Source organism: Annulohypoxylon truncatum (assembly GCF_022578515.1).
Source record: "Annulohypoxylon truncatum strain CBS 140777 unplaced genomic scaffold F4807scaffold_46, whole genome shotgun sequence".
NCBI lineage: Eukaryota > Fungi > Ascomycota > Sordariomycetes > Xylariales > Hypoxylaceae > Annulohypoxylon > Annulohypoxylon truncatum.
This window is the reverse complement of record NW_025953832.1, coordinates 173,121-194,175: the sequence shown is the minus strand read 5'-3', so window position 1 is coordinate 194,175 and position 21,055 is coordinate 173,121. Positions and strand designations below refer to the sequence as shown.

Below are 21,055 nucleotides of genomic sequence, written 5' to 3'. Positions count from 1 at the left end.
TAATCGGCGCAATATTCCGGAATCTTGGAACAGAGTCCCAAGTGAACGATTAACCTTGGAAAATCCGGGCAAATGGATTACTAGGCACACACACATCTTACTAAGACTGTGCGGTACAATAGAGAAGCTTCGCTAATCTGGTACATTCGAGCGAAATTCCACCGAGACCCCGCGCTCTAGGAGACAGTCGCTTCTCAAGTTTAATGTCTAAGGCAAAATTATTCTCGAGAAAAGCTATCTCATCGATTCGAAAGCTCACAACCTCTATCATCAGCAGAAGGAAGAATACACTAACAAATCCGAGATTGTTTAATCGGTTGCATTAGCGCGTATATCCATTTTGGTCTATTTTTATCTTCAGCCGCATGTGTCTATCGAGAACTCTCCTTACTCATTATCGATTTTTGGCTAAATAAGCTTGATTTGGGTCTTATTCCCATGATTCTGAAGCGAATTCTCGTTCTTTCCTGGGTGATTGCTCTAGAGGAACTTTGACGCGAAGCCGCGTGGGTATCAATTCATAGCTTACGTATTCTCTCCATCAACTCCTTCCTGATGGTCGGACAACTTTGGTGCCCTCCGCCGGCTCCAGGATGAGCCATTGACAGTCGATGTTCTCTTGCCTGAATCTGCTGATAATTCTCTCGGCGATCTCCTCGAAGTTGCTTGTTGCCAGCGCCAAGATGGTGGGACCGGCACCCGAGAGACAGACACCTAACAGTCCCTCTTGTGAACTTGGCGACATAGATTCGACAATCTCTCCTAGTCCAGGAATCAGAGTCTGCCGGTACTGCTGGTGCAGCTTGTCTTGCATAGCAAGGTAGATAAGGTCAGGATCCGGGGGAGATTGTCCTAACGCTACTGGGAGCAGCGCTATTCGTTGTAAATTGAACGTCTGGGATCAAGTCAATCTTCAGTCATATTATATACGTTACGGACGTAAAAAAAAAAAACTTCACTTACGACGTCCTGTCGCGGGTACTCCTTCGGCAACACTTCACGCGCTTTAGCCGTGGGAACTTGGAAATTAGGGATGATAGCTACAGCCTTAATCTCCTTCGCCCAGGGGAACTTGATGTGGTGGCCGATGCCGAGCGGCGGCTCGGGAGGCCGTTCACCCGTGTCGAGACCACCTGCTGGCGCAGGCAGCACTTCGCTAAGAGGGATCTCCACACGGGCCATGTCTTCCGGCGCCAATGGCTTCAGGTAAGTACCCACGAAACCGCCGAACAGAGCCGCGCCTACGTTATCCGGGTGGCGCTCTGAAACGAGACACGACGAATTAGTATACTCGAAAACTACAGAATAATATCACGGATGCGCTAAATGGAAGGTCACACACACATATGCATATGTATGTCTGAGAATGAAACGAAACGGAAGAGGGGAAAGGAGGCCCGGGGTGGAGGGAGCTTACCTATCATGAGACAGAAATCGAAAAGCCGGTCATCATCCAAGTGGTGCAAGCCGCCGACCTCCTTGCCCAACATAACACCGGCGACGACCGCGGCACCGGACGAGCCGAGACCGCGGCCGAGCGGGATGGGGTTGACGACGTGCACGTGCGTCTCGACGGGGAAGGCGCGCTGGTCATGGCACCGCAGGACGTACAACGCGACGCGGGTGATCAAGTTGGCGGCCGGGTCCAGCGGCACGTCGCCGGACCCCTCGCCCTGTCCCTCGTACGTGATGCGGCAATTCAATGGCTCTGCGGAGGTGGTCTTGGTCCGGTCGATAGTAACGTGCAGCTCGAGGTAGATGGATAGTGCGAGCCCGATCACGTCGAAGCCCGGGCCGATGTTGGCAGAAGAGCTGGGGGTGCGGATTACGAAGGACTCCATCGTGGTGAAGCGGGTATAGTTTGCGGGTTCGGAAGATGGCCCGGGGGAAATGTAGGATGGAAGGATTAGACGGGATGTGATGTGATGGGGTGCGATTTGGGTTGGGATTGGAGATGGGGGGTCCGTGAAGCGAAATTGTGCAGGATCCGCACAGGCGCGTGTCGTGTCCGAAGACGAAAATCGACTGGAATTGGACTTGGGTTATTAGGCCAATTGGAACCGGAACATCAAGCTAATCAGCTCTTAGGCACGGAAGCAAAGCAATTCCGAGAATATTCGTTATTTCCAAAGATCGATTTTTTAACTTACTCGCAGGATTCTTAAGACTCGAATCCTGGCTGACGAAAAGCTCCGAATTGGCAAATGGAAATTTTCACACTTTGTGCTAGAGCTGAGCCCCGATGACGGAGGTCAGGGCTGAAAAAGCAGGGGCACGTTAGGTACGTATGTAGGTTGGGTGGGCTGTTAGGCGGTGGGCTAGAAGGGCTAGGTTAGGGACCAGGCGGTTCCGAAAACCTGAATCCGCGGTGGGTCGTACCCGTTGCGGGGTAGCTGGCTTACCCTAACGAGACGGAGTCAAGCTTTTAATTGGTTGGCATTTAGAGGACGGACGCCGGTCTTTGTTGTGGTGTGGTGTGGATATTGGCTGGGTGCACTGGTGAGCTGATGAAAGATGCAACTTGAAGTCATTTGTTTATGAAATTCTTTTTTATTTCGCATTCGATGCTTACGCCGGAATCGTCATAGGGATACATCCCGGATATCTACCCGTCGTTTCGCATGAGATAAGCTGAAGTAAGTTTTCTAATTATATGATATCGCAATGAATCCGTAACTCTAACACGACGAACTTAGGTCCCTGCTACGTACGCCTTTTAATTACCAACCGAATGATTCTGTATGCAATGTGACGATATCAACTTCGCCGGTAAGAACTTTTTTCTGTGCAGCCGATGCCGCATTTGCGAGATCTGTTCTCAGGCTCTCCGGACCACAGCCTGGGAGTAAGTGTGTTAGCTTCGTCGACGACTTCTGAAGTACGACCTCATCAATGGCACTTACCGAGAATAAAACATCGTCGCGCAGTTAGGAGAGGAGGGAGTATGTTAGGCAAGTAGGGGCGTTCATTATGGACTTGTCCAAGTTTTGGACTAACTGTCGTTGTGCTCTTCTCGCTTGGCTTACCACCAACGACTCCGCCGTCGGAATTCTTCTCCGAGTCCGTGCTCGTAACCGTCGGCGAGCTCGAGTTCGTCACGAAGAAGTCTACTTGTATCAGATCTGGATGAGCATTGATAAGAGGCTCCAACTCTTCCGTTATCCATTGTATTTGGCTCGCGTATCGAACCATCCAAATGAGATGAATGTTCTTGGCCGCTGCTGAACCTTCGGCGACGCGCCGCGCGGTATATTGGATCCATGGGAGGCACGCTGATATTCCACTGCCACCTGCGACGAATATCAAGGATTCGTACAGAGCGGGGACATCTTCTACTATTCCTCCGTATGGGCCATCGACGTGGATAGAAACCGACCGTCCTCGATCTTCAACGATGTCGTGGTTCTCGACGGACTTCAGCAAGTCGAGAGTGAGGCCTTGGTGTGCTCGGACGTACAAAATTATTTCCTGCACGTCTGAGTCCCTTTTTATACCCGCGCTCGGAATCTTTGGCAAGTTCGCAATTGTGAAAGGGTGGTTCTGCAGGATAGATAAGTGAGGTATTCGGATCCAGCAGTGTTGCCCGGGCTTCCATCGGAAGTCCGCCGGTGCCAGAACTGTTACTTTGGTCATTCCACCTGGAAGCTCTTCCACTCTCGACGGGAGACCGTGAAACCAATCCCGGAAAATGCTGAAGGTCTGCCATTTGTAAAAGAGACGCACGAGACACGAAGCTAGCCAGATCGCGAGCGTCGCGTATAGGTACACCCACGAGTCCTTCTCCTGCTTCGAGTGCCAGAACAGAAGGCCCAAGTACACGACGTACATGGGGATGTGTAGCCGGTAGAAGAAATTGTAGAATCGATGACGAATCCATGGGATAGAGAGCACGACGATGCCTACTAAGATACCTAACGGTGGAGTTCCGGTATACTACGCATGGTTAGAATATTAGTCAATGGTATTAATCATGAGAACCCAGTACTATGGATTAACTCGGCGAAAATGGGGAGCCTTTAAGGAGGAGAAAAGACGCATACCTCCATACCACCGGGTTTATAATACTGCTTCCGAAGCGCAGCAGCCCCGCCATCCTTCAGGGGTTGGACTATGAAAGGTACCGTATGGACGATGCTCAGGAACAGACACATGTACGAGACCCAGCGGTGGAAAACATTCAGCTTCTCGTGGCTGATGCCCGTAAGCATGGTGATGAAGTTGACCTTTCCCGCAAGAGCAACGATAATAGGAGTCAGCGCCTGCGCCATCAGACCCGTCCTCACGGCAAGGGGTGGCGAGCCGTAGCCCCGGCGGCCGCGATAGTACGGGTGGACCAAGAACGTCATGAGTAGTAGGAACAGCGATGTTATGCCGAGGAAGGCCAGCGTCCCTAGCGACGGGAAGCCGAAGTAGTCGGATACGGGACCCTTGGAGTGGCGGTAGTTGACAAAACGGCACACGGCCAGGATCTTATGAGCCAGCGTCGATGTCGTTCTTCCGGACTGCTGCGGAGTAGACGTCCTGGAACGTGCTATGCGGTTCCGGTATAGACGGTAGGAATACACGACCGTGGCGACGCCGATAACAGCGAGGTAGTACCAAGTCGTGTAGTGCCCGTAATCGTATTGGTGGTCGTACGACACAGCAGCCTGGGAGGCCTGATGCGCGGCTTTGAAAGCATCGCAGGCGTCGCTATCGCAGCGTGGGTCGGATAGGGGGAGCCCGGTCACGTTCCCCATGCTGTGGTCGTCGCCCATAGACATCGACATTGTCACCGTCGCTCTCGCTGTGGTGTTATCGGTGGCAGACGCAGACGAACGCGCTTGGGATAGGAATGGTAGTGGGGAGGAAGAGAGAACGTGACGGCAGGCGGCGACTTCTGAGACAACACAGACATTTTGTACTCACTTGGATCAATGCTCGTTTTTCTCCAAGTCAAGGTTACAAATGCGCACGAGGTGATTTGAGTTGGTAACGGCGCACGGCACCCGGTTAATTGTGGATGAATTGTGAGGCCCGCAAGGATTTATACTGTATTGCTACCCGCGCTATACTTGTTTTGGAGAGGTGGAAGAAGATTCGACGGTCGTTCGCACCTATCGAGACGTGTTCTAGAAATGTCTAATATGGAGATCCTGGCGTTTTGCATGGGTAGGTACGGTACCTACTATAGTTGCCGTTCGAATACCGGAGAACTGGTAACATGTGGATGGGGGGAAGGGGGTCACGCCAAGATGTTCACTTTCTCACTGCGTTACGTGGATGCTGTCTTACTTGGAAGGATTCCAGAGACAACTGTCGGCAACGCGACTCAGATAGGTACTTGGAGACATCGAAAGAATGAGGGAAGTACACGTGAAAAATAATTACCCAACGATACATTCTCATGTAACACGGGATACGTACGATCTATAGAGAAGGTGTGGAATCACTATAAGCGGACGTGCGGCAATCGCAGCTGAAGGCCTTAGCGGTTGCGTATAATCAACTCAAATGTGCTCACTCCTATTTCCTATTATTCTTACCCCTGTTCACCGTCGTTTTTCGCCGCCGAGTGGCTGGCCAAGTATACAGTACACATCAACCAAGCCAGCCTCAGCTAAGGGTCTAAGACATACATCTATGGCTGAAAGTGCCTACTATATAAATAGGCCTGCGTCGCGTTTTAACCGAGGAATCCAGAGATTCGGAATCTCTGGTCTAGTCGTATCTCTTCATACTAACACCATTGATAGTACCAAAACTAAGCGAACCGGATCAGACACGACACATTAAGATTTCTACCCGACGCTTTGACGGAATCATAACTTTCGCATTTCCCCATCTAATTTGGATTTTGGAAAGGCATAAAAGATGGACATGTCGACAAGTACGAGCATGTCTATGTCCATGGACATGTCATCTACGGCAACAGCCACAGCGACAGGTGCGGCGTCAACGTCAACGGGATCATCTATGGATATGAGCGGGATGTCGATGGGAGGCGATAGTTGCAAGATATCCGTATGTTATTGCTCCGGATAAGATTCAACGAAAGCAACAATACTGATGTGAGGATAGATGCTTTGGAACTGGAACACCATCGACTCGTGTTTCCTAGCATCGTCATGGCACATCACCAGTTCTGGCATGTTTGCCGGCTCTTGTATCGGCGTTATACTGCTGACCATGTCGTTGGAGTTCCTCCGCCGGACCGGGAAGGAATATGATCGCTATCTCGTTCGGAAACATTCTTCTACCCCTGTTGCCGCCATGCCGACCTCTTCGAGGGACAGCGATAGCAAGGATGCTATAGCAAGCTCCGCACCTATGAACTCGGGCGTAGGACATTCAGGAGGGTTCAGACCAACGATATTTGAGCAAGCTATTCGAGCGTTGCTGCACATGGTTCAGTTCGCGGTGGCGTATTTCATCATGTTGTATGTTCTTGTCCCATATTCGTGCCGCCGCCCACGGAAAAATTCATGCGTCCTTGCGTTCAACGGAGTAACGTTTCTCAAGCAGCTAACCGCCGCGATAGATTAGCCATGTACTTCAACGGTTACATCATCATCTGCATCTTTATCGGAGCTTACATCGGGGCCTTTGTCTTCCATTGGGAATATATGGACGGAGGGTAAGTGCGACTTCACGGCCCTGTCTTAATTATTACCGTGATGCTGACAATATTTTTCTTTCTCACAGACGCAGTGCGACGAGCGCAAGTCAGGAGCCTACAGTGTGCTGTGCGTAGATTCGTTCGTTCGGGTTATTCGAGCTGTTGTCGTGGTACTGAGTATCACGGCATTGCCTTTGTTATACAAAATTTTGGAAGGAAAAAGAAATGGCTGTGCTATGTTGTGCATTTGGGCAAGTAGAAAACTACGTTGATCATACGAAAATTTAATTATGAAAGAATTAATAATGATAAGTGCGAGCACTTTGGTACAATTAAGAAAATCAGATAATGGATGTAGAAACACATCATATCAGAGCAGTTAGATCATGCTCATGCCTACTGTAGCTTCCTAAGTAGGCTGACCTGAGTTCATTGGATAGACGATGCCGAACTTACACCGGTTCAACTATGGCATATATAGATTTATTCGACAAAGTATAGATATTAATCAAATGATCACCATAATGCACATCTAGGACTAAGTTGGTTCGACAAGTAATACCTTACTAGTATTTAGTCGGTTGTTCTTGTTCAAGGGTTCGATTCCCCTGATAGTCTTTTCTTTTTTTTCTTTCTCTCCTTTCTTTGCTCATAATTTTCGGAAGCACTTGCCTGTTCCCTGATACCTATGAAATATGATTATATAAGCAGCCCCTGGGACCCTCTGAGTCATTTGCCGTTAATTCTCCAGACGTAATACCGCTCTCATATGAAGAAACTCACTCTATGAAGTACATTATTTACCTAATAGATTTTGGCATCAAATCAAACTGTTCATTTATTGCCTCCCACTCTAAATATCTATATTATCTTCTACGAACCGCGCCTAAACCTTAGGGCCATGAGGCGCCGGCCCTAGCAAGGACACTGTTAGGAGACTGCTTCGCTGCTTAAGAGGAGTTATATATAAAGATGCTTTATCCAACCTAAATTAAAAGAATAGCGCTATCACATATCCTAAAGAGACCCCATACTATCAGCAGCTTTACTATTTCCCTACATTCACTCTACGCGTAACTACCCGGGTGCCAGGTACGTAACATTAATTTTCGTCAACCAGTATTAGCCACGTCTCTAGAATTATTTGACGACTTCCTATTTGAGAATACTATTATGCTGAATAACCGAATTTATCACAATGAAGCATCATGGTTCCAAGCCATGGACTTTTCTCATGGAAACTCGACATAGCCCTTCCCCGTAACAAAAGTCTGATCCCAAGGTCTCTGTTTACCATCCTTTACCAAGTTAAGGAAGTGCTGCGCATGGCCAGGACCGTTGAGGTCGGTAAGCATGGGAGTTCCATCTTGGTGCCTCTCGTCGACATAGTAGAATCTACGCATCTATTTGTTAGTCACATGCTGAACAGCTATCTTTCCGTTGAAGTTCTCGTTCTAATGGTTGGGTATAATACTCCACTTACTTATAAGGCTTTCCGTTGTAAGCAGCTTCAGCAAGGTGCTTGATCATATTCGCGGTAGCAGACTTTTGCACTAAAACATCAAAATCAGTAACAGTTCTTTTGACAAACTAGGAAGTCTGCCACAGCTTTCGGAGACTATTTGATCAAGACAAACACTTAATATATCAAGGCGGTGCTTAGAACCACTTACTTCCGAAAGTTAACATTCCCGGCATAACGGCGACGTTCAACATATTCCCCGTAAAGATGAAGGTGCCCCCGGCGGGGCCGAGTTGAGAAGGTCCAAGCTTCTCGAAGCCTTTCACGGCCTCCCGTGCTACCATGAAAGGGGTAGTGGTGTTTACGTTCATACCGGCTTGGAAGTCTTCCAGACCTTTCTCAAACGGGCTGTCAGGGGGCGTCATGCCGCTCATGTATGCCGCTAGAATATTCATTTAGCTAGGTAGAACGCAAACGAAAAGACAGCAATGACATACCGTTATATATGACAACACTCGGTACGCCGAGGTCTGCGGAAACTTTCTCGAAGAGCGCTGGAACCTGGTCTGGTTCGGAGGCATCGAGGGTGTAGTGTCGATAATTTGGGCCAATGCTTTGTTTCCTAGATGCCACGGCAACCTGGTAACCCGCTGCTGTAAAAGCCTCAGCAGAGGCTTGGCCGACCCTAGGCCCAGCACCAATAATCAAGGCAGTTGGCATGGTGAATTTGTATAGAATATGTCGTATAGGTACCTATGCGATGGAAAAAAATGAATTTTTAAGGCGAGTAAAGTATTAAAACAATTATAATGGAGTTAATAGTTAATGTGATCGACAAAAAATGTGGCTCACCTCTATAGGTATTTAAGGAAGATAATACCCTTACGGCGATTGTTGCCGATTCAACTATAGGCGTATATATTCATTTCTAAGCAATCCCATTACAATCAATTTTGAACAATTGCAATGTTGCGCGTCATCGAATGTTCCTTTGTAGACTAGGTTTATAATATATCGTTTCTACGTTACAAATCAAATACGAAATGAGGTCCAATCAGAGGTGTCAAATCGGCCTTTAGACCGAGTCGACGGACGAAGTGTATTACTCAGCACATCATATTTCAAAGCCCCGTTTTACCACTTCTGACTGCCTTGAGTCGTGATATAGGTACGTATTGTAGTATCAAATTCAGCCACTAAATCGTAGATCAAAACATCCCACTAAGCCGCCCGTTTGTTGAAAAGATGACTGCCTCCTACCTGACTCCGACGAATGGGTCATTTTGTAGTTGCAGTGCTTTTATTTACACCTTCTTTGCGATGATGATGGATTGTCTGGCTTCCTCCTCGTAGAATATAATGTCCTCCACTTCAAAGCCTGACTCGGTCAACAATTCGTTCCAATGTGTCCTAGTTCTTGCCTCCGCATTGAGTAGGGCAAGCATCGTCAAGTCAAGCTGTGTCTCATATCGATGTGCGCCTCTGTCCGGCAGGACCATCTCATCGAGTAGAAGTAGGGAGTCTTGATCCATGGCATCTCGCACATGGCCGAGGATTTTTCGGGTGTATTGGTCGGGCCAGTCTCCAAAGGAGAATGAATCTGTCAGCAGGGCACTGATGTTGAAGGGGTAGACGATAAAGGGGGGAGTCACTCACTGTGCAGGACACTCCTGAAATAGTAGGATGCAGCACCTAGAAACTTGTTAGCCTGAAGGATTCAATGTTGGCAAGTAATGGATTATACGGGGCTAACCTTGGATGGGTTGGCTTGCAAGGAAATCTACTGGTACTTTCTCGATCCCGTCCTCAAGTTCAGCATTTGCTACCACTTCTTCTAGGTCCTCCAAAACAATTGTGCCACCCAAGTTTGGCACTTGCTTCTTGAAGGCCTAGTATTCTTCATATTAGCCTAATTTCCGTTTCTAAGTAACGGATAACTCACCTTGCATTGGTGACCAATACCACCGCCAATATCCACCAAAGATACCCCTTTCGCTTTTCCTCCCTCCCTCCTAGCAGTCACCTTTTCAAAGGCATCCGTGATTTTCTTGATGACCTCTGGGTTATCGAACGGTGTTTTAGCCCCGGGCCGATGAGACGTCATAAAGATGTTGAAAGTTTTAGCATTTTCAGGGCGGTTCTTCAACCACTGGAAGAACGTCACCTCATCTGGAGTCACTCTGTTTCCCTGCGCGAACGCTGTATCACTCTTGTCTTCGGGAGGGTTATAATTATGCCGACGAAGGAAAGCAGGAAGAGTTAGCATTGCTAAGCCACTGTTATCAACCCTGTTAACACACTGGTTAGCGCTGTCATGCATAGATACCTGCCTAATGACACCGAGCGATGTCTAAGTGGTGTTCAGTCTGGAGTTGCATTGCATTGAGGCTTACATATTTACTACACCTGCGCTCTGCCCCTTTCCTGATAGGTTGTTCCCAAGGTGGCTCGCAGTCCAGACGCCAGTATCGACTTCACGGATGAAGCTCAAGGAAGCTAGGTACCTTAGGACTCGCGCCAACAATTTCGTGTTTGGGCTTTTGCCGGTCTGTTTTGCGAGTTCTTCGGTCGATAGAGGGGTTGCGCTGTCCTTAAGCAGGTTGAATATATTGAGGTCTACGGCGATCTTGGCCATGGAGAGCTCGAGTGTCTAAAACTAGGTAAGCAAGGTGCGTCATTGAGAATATGTCATTGGTGTGTGATGACGCTATAGGGCTGAACTTGTGTATGAGATATCGCCTTTGTTCAGAGAATAAGCTCACATTGAATAGGAATCGTTGGCATGCTTCAGCCGGTGTCTCTAGCTCCGGCACAAGTGTCTGGATCGCCGAGAGGAGTCTCTTTCGAAGTTCATCATCCGTTCCAAGAGTTGTGCGCGTAGCTGTAGGGTCGGCAGCTAGTTTCTCAAGAACTGCAACAGTAGGCTCGAGTGTTCTGATTTGGGCCGCCATTTTGAAGAGCTCTCATACAATTCGACTAGATCAAAGCCTGATCTTTGAGCCACGTGTATAGGTATTATTGAAGGCAACGATGCTATATGTTTGAGTCAGGTAAAATGTCTAATGCCGAAGAGAAATACTAACGTTGCTTCCAGGTAACTGGCAATACTTATATCCAACATCTAAGTCGTCAGCGTTCCATTATGTTCGGCCTCAACGTCGTAGACTCGCTCCGACCGGGACCCCGCGCACATGGCACCGATATGAACTGGGGCTATTTGCCATGCAATAGCTATCAGGTTTACATTTGAATCACATAAGAAATCGACCTATAACGTCGGCATTGGGTAACGGTAGAAACCTAGTTCTTGGTAGCGGGGGCGGTGGGGGTCGAAGGAGTCGGCGGGCTGGTGATCGCGAGGAGCCGGTGCCGCCGTCGCGAGGCCCATAATACACTGGGCGAGCCTAGGTACCTACCTAGGTAACATGCTAGCCATGTCACTTCGTGTCTTTGCACCTCCACAGAAGAACCAAAATGCATTGTGTCAACCCTGGTTTAGCTCCTTCGACGTAACATGACGATGCGACAATGCTACCGCGGAGCCCTATGCCATCCATTGTTCCTCATAACGTACTACTTAAAGAAGAATTCGTAGATTGTATCTTCATAAGCAACCTAAAAGCCACTAGCCGAACCATCTTATTAATGCGTACTGCCGGTAATAGTCGAAGATAAACAATTATTCAGCTCTTTTTAGATGCTAATGTATCATGTTTAACTTCACTCGCATCCGCGCTATGACCGCTAAATCGCGCTGGCTCTTGTATACCTGTAATGGAAAGGTTGATGTGTAATAGGTCCCTATGTACCTAAATGATGTTCGATTAGAAATCATTTTATTTGCTGAACCATTCTTAGGTGAGAGGTTCATTCTGGCATGGCCTATAGCTCTAGGTACTGGATTTGTAAGAGGCTTGGGCGTACGTTTTTCCGCAATTACTTATACGACGCGGAATAATGATGTAAATCTATAGATCACTTGGCGATTTATAGTCGGTGGTGTTTTCTTATAGAACGATCCTAGGAATAAATATATCTTCGATTATTTAATACGCATTATTTCATAATTAAGTTGAGTCTTTAATGCTGTGAATTGATACTTGTCCTTACATAATACCCACTCCCCTTTTTTCTGGTGGACCCACCTTTCCCCGGACGGAAGTCTCGGAGGGTCAACCTTTATCTCTATCGTAACTTCAGTGTAACTCTGCTTACTTCTTTAGGTAATCAAGGAACTTATTAACTACTACTAGGTAGTACTTTGTATTTACTAGGTGCCGGGTAGTAGCCCGCGCGTGCCGTCCCCCGCAACGAAGTGGATACGGCAGATTTCGGAAACATCCCGACATGACAAGCTGCGCGGGGTCGAACGTAGTCTTTCTTTAAACCTGTTTGGCTTCTGAAGGAAGATATAAACCTAACTGCCGGAACTAATGCTGCACGGCATTTTGCGCGAATTACAATCCGTACCTAGGTAGTAAGTCTAGGAATATACTAAGAGTGAAGGGCATGGACATATATGCGCGACTCTAAAACCGAGTGCGGTGCTTATAAAATGGCAAGATAATAAAGATTTATGAGTATGACATAATAACCATTAATCCTATTCAAACATAAGGCATGGTTAAGTATCGGTCATATTATTTCTAAAGGCAGTGTCGTCCTTTAAAAGGACGGCGATCCATACTGGATACTAGTCAAGCTGTTTTGAGGTTCCTACGTAAATAATACTTGTGATTGGGCTATCTCGACGTCTTGTTTAACCCCAGCAAAGACCTACTATTGACTGAGCTAGTGCTGGTATTTATAAGTCGGTGCTCTATCAGAAAATCTCACTGACTCTGCACTTCCCCCTTCGCGAGCCTCATTCTTGAGTGACTCACGGCTACAATAGACATACCTAATCACCCACCAAGTGGAAAACGCGATACTTATCGCCCCGAGACTCCACGCATGGCCTAGAGTGTACGCCGGAGCCATCTTCTGAGGATAAATCTGCCCCGAGATGATTCCACCGAGGTTTCCTATTGCTAGAGCCAAACCAAGGGACGCGGCACGCTTGCCATCAGGGGCAGTATTAGTTGAGAGCCAAGCTATATTCGCGCCGCCCATAACCCATACGCAGGTCGCAATGATGAAGCAAGCGAAGTATTTAACTCCAGCCGAAAGGTGTTCGCCGCCCAGAAGAATCGCATAGCCGATTACACCAAATGGCGCCAAGGAGACGCAAGGAACGAATCTTCGCGCGTATCGGTCGGATAAGTATCCGACCATGGCGTAGACGAGAGAACCCCAAAAGAATACCGGAATGCTGAGGTACTGAGACTGCTCAACGCTGAAGTCGAAACCGAAGCGAAGGATAATGGGCAGGAAGACGCTGAAGCCATACATGACGGTCAAGCACATGACTTGGACGAACGCGTGCAGCCAGGTCTTCACGTCTTTGACAGCCATCATGAATTCGGCGCGGGTATAGTGTCCTTTTCCACCGCTATACGCTTCCGTGAGTTCCGCGCGCTTCCGCATCACGGCTCGATCATCCTCGTTTAGGAAGTAAGCCGTGGTGTAAGATGACGGGATGATGAAGTAGCAGATACTAGCGATAATAACGGTTACGGAGCCCTCAACGATATATAGCCTGATGGCAGATGGTATCTCTATCAGCACCAGGAAGAAAAGTCTGTTCGGGTCGTGACTCACCACCTCCACCCCGGATATCCCGCTTTTCCATCCATGAACAAGATGGCGTACGCGATCAAGCCGCTAAACGCACTTGAAACCGAGGAAGCAACTGCACCGACGCGTCAGTCACGGTGGACACAGAACTCCACAGATTTCTTCGTGGTATGTATGCCATACTGAACAGGTAGCTTATCCTCAACCCAATCTCCTCCCTCTTATACCAATTCGCCAGCATAAGCGTAAGGCTCGGCATCAAGAACCCCTCAAACAAGCCCATCAAAAGCCGACACGCCGCAAGATCGCCAAAACCCCTCGCGAAGCCGTTCCCCAGGCACGCGCAGCCCCAGCACGCCGCCGCCGCGGGAATCAAGCGGCGGAAGCCGACCCGCTTGGCGACCAGCGCGGCCGGGAAACTCGGCCAGGATGTACAGCGGGTAGAAGAGCGAGACGGCGGTGTTGAGCTGGGTGCCGACGAGCCGCAGGTCCGCCGTCATGCCCTGCGAAGCCGCGAACCCGATGTTGCCCCGGTCCAGGAACGAGACGAGCTGCAGCGCGACGAGGATCGGGCACACGTACAAGTCGAGCTTCGCGACGACGCGGGCCTCGCGGCGCGCGAAGTCCAAGTCCCCGTCTGAAGCAGTTGGCCCAGTATTATCGACTTGCTGGAACTGGGAATCGGGTTCCGGCTTGGAGGGGAGGTCGTCGGAGCCCCGGTGGATGATCATGGTAGGTGTTTAAAGAATAGATGGGTAGATAGGGGCGAAGTTGCCATTCGGCGACTGAATACATGAAGAGCGGCGCAGCCAAACATTCGCCGAATTGTTCCAGTCTTCTTTTATAAATAAGGTGCCTTGAGTTACCCCAATGTTCCATTCGGTATGGTCAGGTATGAAGTAATTGTTCTAGTCCGTCGGCATTGTTGTTATCCAATCTTCTCGATACGCCAAGATAAACATATACACCTCTGAATCGCGACAGGGGGCTTTGCTGGACTAGTGAGGAAACTAGCCTTCTGTATAAGACATTACTCATCTCGTCTCGTTCTATAACAACTCAAATGTCGTAGCTACGACCCCACAGGAAAGCCAAGATATTTCGCGAGTGACTCCAATAGAAATTATTTCCAGTTAGCTGACGATTTCTCTATGTTCGGTATTCTATAGGCTGGGTAGGTACCTAGGAGGTAGGCAGCTGAAAGTCGGCATCTCATAAGATTGGTATACATTCATTCTAAAGAGAGTATCCTTTAATAATAACATTATATGGGAGTCATTTAGTTAGTTTCATCTTCATTCCATATAATATATAAGTATTCTCCAAGAATTTTCAATTTTTTACTCATGGTAGAAATACGTTTCCTTATTAAGTTCTAGTGCTTTCCTCAACCAAAAATTTTGTTCATACTGTAACCTCAGTAACAAGAGCAGGGACAACTCCCATGCTTGGAGTGACAAGGGCAAAATTGTCTTGAGTGACGTAGAAATCCTCCGCCTTTGTTGTGGGAAACTTGAATTCGAAGCGGTGCACAATGTAGCCAAGCAGTAGGTAGATCTCAGCCCAGGCAAGACTGAATCAAGATATTAGTCGGCGTAACTCGTAGTAGATCGTGGGTCATGGACCATGGATCGTAGGTGGCACTTACTACATTCCAATACAACTACGCTTTCCTTTTCCGAAAGGCACGAAGGTCTTGTTGCCCAGCTGCCATGGGTTGGGATCCATGAATCGATCTGGGTTGAAGCGCTGGGGTTCCGGATATTCTTCCTCATTCTGATGAAGCAAGTGTAGGGTCATCCCGACGGGCGTGCCGGCTGGTATCCGCCAGTCTGCGTAAACGAGGTCCTTGTCCTGGGCGATACGAGCACTGCGAGTGGCTATGGCGGGAGCCAGACGCATGGCTTCCATAATGATGGCAGTCAAGTAAGGAAGCTGCTCGAGCGTCTTCAACTCACGGTCGGGGGCAGCAGTGAGCTCAGCCCGTAGCTTCTGGAGGATCTTAGAGTTATTGTAGATGTGGAAGGTTGCGATTCGTATAACAGCAGCCGTCGTCTCGAATCCAGCGCCTGTTGTGGTGGACATATCATCAAATACTCTTTCAAATGATTTCTCTGGGGGTGGAAGTTTGGATTGCATGATTTCATGGACCAACGTGCGTGGGCCGTCATCATCTGGGGATACTGCCGCCTTCATGAGGTTCTTGGTATCATTCATAGACATCTATACACAATCACACACACAAACACGATACGCGTTAGCTGTTGAACAATACATTTTTCTAGTTGGAACTTACCATATGGAAGCGGAAGAAGTCTTTCATGATAGGATCGGAGACTGCCATGATCCACTGCGTCGGGATGGACCGCATTAAGGGACCGAAGAAGCGTATAAACTTAGTAGTACGCCACAAAAGACCGCCAGCCTGGGCGGCGACCACCATACCGGCATCGAAGTCTTCCTTCCCAAGATCATTATAATGCTTCCCCAATATATACTCGTTGGAAACATCGCGCACGAATGCAGTAAATGCGGCGCCGAGGTCTACGGTCTTCTGAGACGCAGCAAAGCCCGATAGTCTGTGAAAAAGCGCTTGGACATGCCTCATGATCATATCCTGCCGATTCGACACCTTGACCTTGGAGAAGAAGGGACTCAGTGGCAGACGACGGTTCTTGTGGAGGGTGTGATCGGCCGTCCAGAGAGTGGCGCCTTTGGTCGCAAAGGCATCGACGGACCAATCGTACTTGTGCCATACTCCTTCCTGGCGGTTGTAGAGAGTGTCAAAGAAAGCTGGATCATTCACGTGAAGCTCATAGGGGCTGATGCGAATAATTGGGCCTGTTCCAGATGTAAGTAATGACGGTGCAGCAGCCGGTGCGGCACCCGAGGGCCAGTTGCTTCTCACCGTACTGTTTATGCAGTTCTGCTATCTTGAAGGTATACTGGCCGCTCTGGTAAAGATCGTAGTAGCCTTCGTACAATCGCGTCACAGCCGCGAGCTTGGGGCCGGGGAATCGTGCTAGAGGATGCAGATAAAGCCGGTACAGCGCAAGTGTTGCATAGTAGAGGACGACGGTAGCGGCAATACTCTGCCACGATAGCAAGCTGGAGAGAGCTTCCATGACGACGACGGTAGAATGTTGAGTCTACGCGATGAAACTCAGTTGGAAATTTTGGGTTGGGAGGGGACGGAGGGGGAGGGCTTGTGAGTTTATACCTAGTACCTAAATTCACTTGGCATTAATCAATGATCTACTACCAGCTGTTGGTTGGAATAGGGTACATCCTGCAGGCCGTTAGTCCCACATGGCATAAGGCTATCCTGTAACGACTCGGTATAAGGATGTAAGGGGCCGATTCACCAACCAACCGTCAGCAAGGATCCGGGACAAAGGGCCATAGAGAGCCATAGAGCATGCATAGCAAACATAGTCCACTTCCATATCATTCATTACTATACAGTTGGAAGTGCCTCTTCCACACTCTACGTACAATCCCCCCCTTGCTCTGCCTCCCTTCGGGGAGGTACCCCAGGCGTCCCATACGTCAAACATACGTGCCGACGGCCCTGGCCTTAGTATTTAGATACTTGAGTTAGAGGTCGTCCCTTGGACGAAAACAATTTCATCCTCATTATCATCACGTACAACCCCCCCCCCCCCCCCCCAAAGGCAGACATACAACTGCACGAAGCAGGTTACGAGCATGTCGAATTTAGGACCTGCTTCTCAGCCCTCCTCTGTTGAGCGGAGCCCTGAGGTGCTGCTACCAAAGGAGGCGCCAGTGATGAGTTCCAAGGAGGAGGTAGGCGAGACGGATAATCACCACGACAATTCAGACGAATATGTGACAGGCGTCAAACTGGTGTTGATTGTCGCGAGCGTGGCGCTTGCTTGTTTCTTGATGCTTTTGGACACGATGGTCGTCAGCACGGTCAGTAATCTCTTCGTCGAGCCTTTTCGCGGGGCTTTTTTTTTCACTTGCTCACTGACCTAAAGGCAATCCCGAGTATCACCGACACTTTCAATTCGCTTCCAGATGTCGGGTGGTATGCCAGTGCATACCAGTTTGGCAGGTTCGTGGGTTCCATCATTCGGTCAGAAGATGTCGTTCTAAGAGGCGCTACAGTGCTGCTCCACAGCCACTCACAGGAAAGGTGTATACGCACTTCAACACCAAGGTCCGTATTACCGATACATGCTCTGACAAGATCCATAGCCAGTCTCTTTGCTAATGGGGCTATAAAGTGGTCGTTCTTGTCGTTCTTCGCGATATTCGAGATCGGTTCCATTTTGTGTGGTGCTGCTGCCTCGTCCGATATGTTGATCGTCGGGCGCGCCGTCGCTGGATTCGGCGCTGCTGGTATCACCAATGGCGCCATAACCATCATTTCGAGTTGTGCACCTCTTGAGAAGCGTCCTGGTATGTGGAGCCTCCTAGGGGCTTGTGACTGGATCTTGGAACCTCTGGAAATTTGATAATTACTAACGTGTAGAATTAATAGCACTCATCGGTCTGACTATGGGTTGTGAGTTTTCTTCTATGCCATGCCAAGTGCCTCTATGCTCACCCACTCGTTACCACAGTGATGCAGTTCGGTCTTGTAGCAGGACCTCTCATAGGAGGTGCTTTTACCACATATACTACATGGAGGTGGTGTAAGTGCTCTCCAAGTCCATCTGCTCTCCAGGACGAGCAGTTCGCTGATATAGACACCAGGCTTCTATGTCAATTTACCGGTTGGAGCATTTACTGCACTGGTCATCCTTCTAGTGCCAGTTCCTGAACAAATGCCAAAACAAAAGGCTTTCGTAATTTTCTCGAGATTGCACCACTACTTAGATCTTCTTGGATTTGCTCTCTTTGCACCTGCCGTCCTTCAACTCCTACTTGCTCTGCAATATGGAGGCAATCAGTACGCATGGAGGTCTTCCACTGTCATAGGACTATTCTGTGGATCCGGTGCAACTTTTGTCGTGTGGCTCCTCTGGAATCGACACAAAGGAGATGATGCACTTCTCCCACACTCAATGATAAAACAGACAGTTGTGTGGGCATCGGGGCTTTTCCAGGCTTTCATGATTTCGGCTGTTTACGGTGCAACATTCTTTCTTCCCATTTATTTCCAGGCTATCAACAATGTGACAGCGATGTTAAGTGGTGTATATCTTTTGCCCACGATTCTGCCGCAGCTCTTGATGGCTGGTCTCTCTGGAGTTTTGTGTAAGTTCCGAGTATTCTCGTATGTCAATCCCGGATGACAGAGGTCGCTTACTAGATTCTAGTACAGAAAATGGGCTATATAATTCCAATAGCTGTAGTTGGCACTATTTTTCTTGCCCTGGGAAGCGGACTCTATTCGCTGCTGCAGCCCGATAGTTCGACTGGGGATTGGGTCGGCTTCCAAATTCTGGCAGGTGTTGGGTCAGGGCTCAGCATGCAACTAGTATGTTAACGAACACACCGTTTGGACCATACGGATAAGCTAACCTTGATCACCGCACGAAGTCGATCATCTCAATCCAAGCCGCCGTCGGAGAAGCGCAGCTTGCCACCGGTATGGCCCTCGTTATCTTCGCTCAATCACTAGGTCCAGCTCTCGTTTTGGTTGTGTGTAATGTGATTTTCAACTCCAGCTTGAAGTCTCAGCTACTAGACAAGGCACCGCGCACCGATGCGGCGGCAGTGATTCAGGCAGGGGCTACAGGATTTCGTGCCATTGTGAAGAGTGATGATCTCCCTGGGGTCCTTGCTGCCTACGCCACCAGTGTTGACCGAGTTTTTTATTTCGTTACCGCAATAGCTGCTGCATGCATTGTCGTGTTGTGGGGTATGGGTTGGCATGATCTAAGAACAAAAGGCAATAAAGTGGAAGACGGGGCTGTTCACTCTGATAAGCATGGGGAGTCGGCGTGATCCATATTCTATTTCATCAGTGTCTGGTGCTCTGTGTTATGGTGTCTTGAGCTGAAAGCTCAAAGGGCAATTATGAAGTGGGTATGCATAGTGGATGGACTTAACTGAGGAAATGCTCGTACCCAGTACGGCGGCCTGTTCGTTCAACTATGCCAAAAAAATATTTTTCTAAGAATATTGCCCAAAGGGGTAAAGAATACACTTTAGCCCCTGATTTCCCTTATTTAGCGTCGATAGGTCAGTACTTCGGACGTTAGATTTTAGAATTTTGGCTCAGCATGTAAGGTACAAGCTTGCTCATATAAAATTAAGTGCCAGGGCATGTTACTTTGATGATTTGATTTTGAAGTAAGCTATTGAATGATTGAATGATTGAATAAGTGGTAGAATGTTATATAAGCGGTTGACTGCGCGGAACATACTATCTATGTATGAAGCTATTCCCAACCTTACTACTTGCAATCTTCCAAGGTTAGCATTCGAGCCATATGGGCTTTATATGTTGAGTAGCTGCTGGAGGTTTTGAACTATTTTGATTACTTATATAATCTAAAACCCAAGCTCACCTACCTTGATTTTCTAGCTGCCAGTAGATACTGGATGGAGGGATAAAAGGTAGTTTAGGTTCAATTCCTATTAGGCCTGTTAGTGCCTTACTTTTATCCCTTTTATCTCCAGTGACAGCAGGTACTTACTTATACAAGTAAATCTACATATAAACTTATGTATTACCTGTCGAATTTGCTAATCCCCAACGTATTGCTCTACTTTTTATGTGTATTCATCTAACAATTACTAGTAGTGGCTGCATATCCACTACTCGATTCGGAATGGCCAAACCTATTTTCCAGCGCTCTGAATTTTTTTTGGCATAGATGTACGAACAGGCCACCACACCCAGCCTGATACTCCTCGAGTGTTACTATAATCGAGCGATCAGTCTCATTTTTAACTATATTCTTAGGGGACAAATGGTTTTTTAATCTTGGTCAATACAGGGAATTAGTTATTGGTACAGTTTTTAGCTAAATTAACCGAGATATCCTTACCGCCAAAGGTGTGTGTACGACGACGTATGTTTAGCAGAAACAAAGGGCCTGGGACTCATATCTGTCCATGGTGTTAAGTAATATAAAATAGCTCAGTGTCAGGGGCATAAGTGGAGTAGGCCTAGAAGGAGGTCCTGCGGACCTCCTGCTAGGCAAACGCGAGTTAGCAAGGTATAAGAAGGGGGCGAAGCCCCCTTCAACCTTAGAAGAAGTAGCGTTATTAGTTCATCTCATACTTGCTATATACTAGCAGCGGCTACGCCGCTTCTCTGCACTCACTTTACGCTTGACTTAGGGACCTATTACTGACAATCAGTCCTTATCCTTTTGATATCGCTTTTTAATATAGCG

At 48.2% G+C, this 21,055-nt stretch overlaps 8 protein-coding genes across 8 annotated transcripts; 2 read left to right on the top strand and 6 right to left on the bottom strand.

The window, feature by feature from the left end:
• Positions 1-318: 318 nt before the first annotated feature.
• Positions 319-2,405, bottom strand: F4807DRAFT_293422 (homoserine kinase). The gene is made up of 3 exons (XM_047994853.1): positions 1,418-2,405; positions 964-1,262; positions 319-895 (listed from the first exon to the last, which is right to left on the bottom strand). Exons 1-3 carry the CDS (start codon positions 1,839-1,841, stop codon positions 542-544), a joined length of 1,077 nt encoding a protein of 358 aa, XP_047849696.1. The 5' UTR covers positions 1,842-2,405; the 3' UTR covers positions 319-541.
• On the bottom strand, positions 2,281-4,943 carry F4807DRAFT_293315 (ferric reductase like transmembrane component-domain-containing protein). Its single transcript, XM_047994850.1, has 3 exons — positions 4,041-4,943; positions 2,904-3,933; positions 2,281-2,839 (listed from the first exon to the last, which is right to left on the bottom strand). Exons 1-3 carry the CDS (start codon positions 4,767-4,769, stop codon positions 2,721-2,723), a joined length of 1,878 nt encoding a protein of 625 aa, XP_047849695.1. The 5' UTR covers positions 4,770-4,943; the 3' UTR covers positions 2,281-2,720.
• Positions 4,944-5,512: 569 nt separating this feature from the next.
• Positions 5,513-7,119, top strand: F4807DRAFT_444243 (Ctr copper transporter). Its single transcript, XM_047999635.1, has 3 exons — positions 5,513-6,419; positions 6,521-6,616; positions 6,685-7,119. Exons 1-3 carry the CDS (start codon positions 6,061-6,063, stop codon positions 6,731-6,733), a joined length of 504 nt encoding a protein of 167 aa, XP_047849694.1. The 5' UTR covers positions 5,513-6,060; the 3' UTR covers positions 6,734-7,119.
• A 711-nt stretch (positions 7,120-7,830) lies between these two features.
• F4807DRAFT_464991 (NAD(P)-binding protein) lies at positions 7,831-8,780 on the bottom strand (the record flags this gene model as incomplete). The annotated part of the gene is made up of 4 exons (XM_048002223.1): positions 7,831-7,993; positions 8,082-8,151; positions 8,272-8,502; positions 8,558-8,780. 4 exons carry the CDS (start codon positions 8,778-8,780, stop codon positions 7,831-7,833), a joined length of 687 nt encoding a protein of 228 aa, XP_047849693.1.
• Positions 8,781-8,910: 130 nt separating this feature from the next.
• F4807DRAFT_444239 (S-adenosyl-L-methionine-dependent methyltransferase) lies at positions 8,911-10,842 on the bottom strand. Its single transcript, XM_047999634.1, has 4 exons — positions 10,003-10,842; positions 9,814-9,949; positions 9,717-9,752; positions 8,911-9,642 (listed from the first exon to the last, which is right to left on the bottom strand). The coding sequence occupies exons 1-4, from the start codon at positions 10,378-10,380 to the stop codon at positions 9,365-9,367; spliced, it is 828 nt and encodes a 275-aa protein (XP_047849692.1). The 5' UTR covers positions 10,381-10,842; the 3' UTR covers positions 8,911-9,364.
• A 2,009-nt stretch (positions 10,843-12,851) lies between these two features.
• On the bottom strand, positions 12,852-14,467 carry F4807DRAFT_454175 (MFS general substrate transporter; the record flags this gene model as incomplete). The annotated part of the gene is made up of 4 exons (XM_048000544.1): positions 12,852-13,698; positions 13,761-13,851; positions 13,920-14,130; positions 14,192-14,467. 4 exons carry the CDS (start codon positions 14,465-14,467, stop codon positions 12,852-12,854), a joined length of 1,425 nt encoding a protein of 474 aa, XP_047849691.1.
• A 547-nt stretch (positions 14,468-15,014) lies between these two features.
• Positions 15,015-16,877, bottom strand: F4807DRAFT_444220 (cytochrome P450). Its single transcript, XM_047999633.1, has 4 exons — positions 16,645-16,877; positions 16,033-16,577; positions 15,385-15,959; positions 15,015-15,309 (listed from the first exon to the last, which is right to left on the bottom strand). Exons 1-4 carry the CDS (start codon positions 16,859-16,861, stop codon positions 15,141-15,143), a joined length of 1,506 nt encoding a protein of 501 aa, XP_047849690.1. The 5' UTR covers positions 16,862-16,877; the 3' UTR covers positions 15,015-15,140.
• Positions 16,878-17,444: 567 nt separating this feature from the next.
• F4807DRAFT_464987 (efflux pump) lies at positions 17,445-19,655 on the top strand (the record flags this gene model as incomplete). The annotated part of the gene is made up of 9 exons (XM_048002222.1): positions 17,445-17,672; positions 17,738-17,814; positions 17,868-17,919; positions 17,987-18,161; positions 18,244-18,267; positions 18,326-18,397; positions 18,459-18,962; positions 19,025-19,185; positions 19,248-19,655. 9 exons carry the CDS (start codon positions 17,445-17,447, stop codon positions 19,653-19,655), a joined length of 1,701 nt encoding a protein of 566 aa, XP_047849689.1.
• Positions 19,656-21,055: the final 1,400 nt, after the last annotated feature.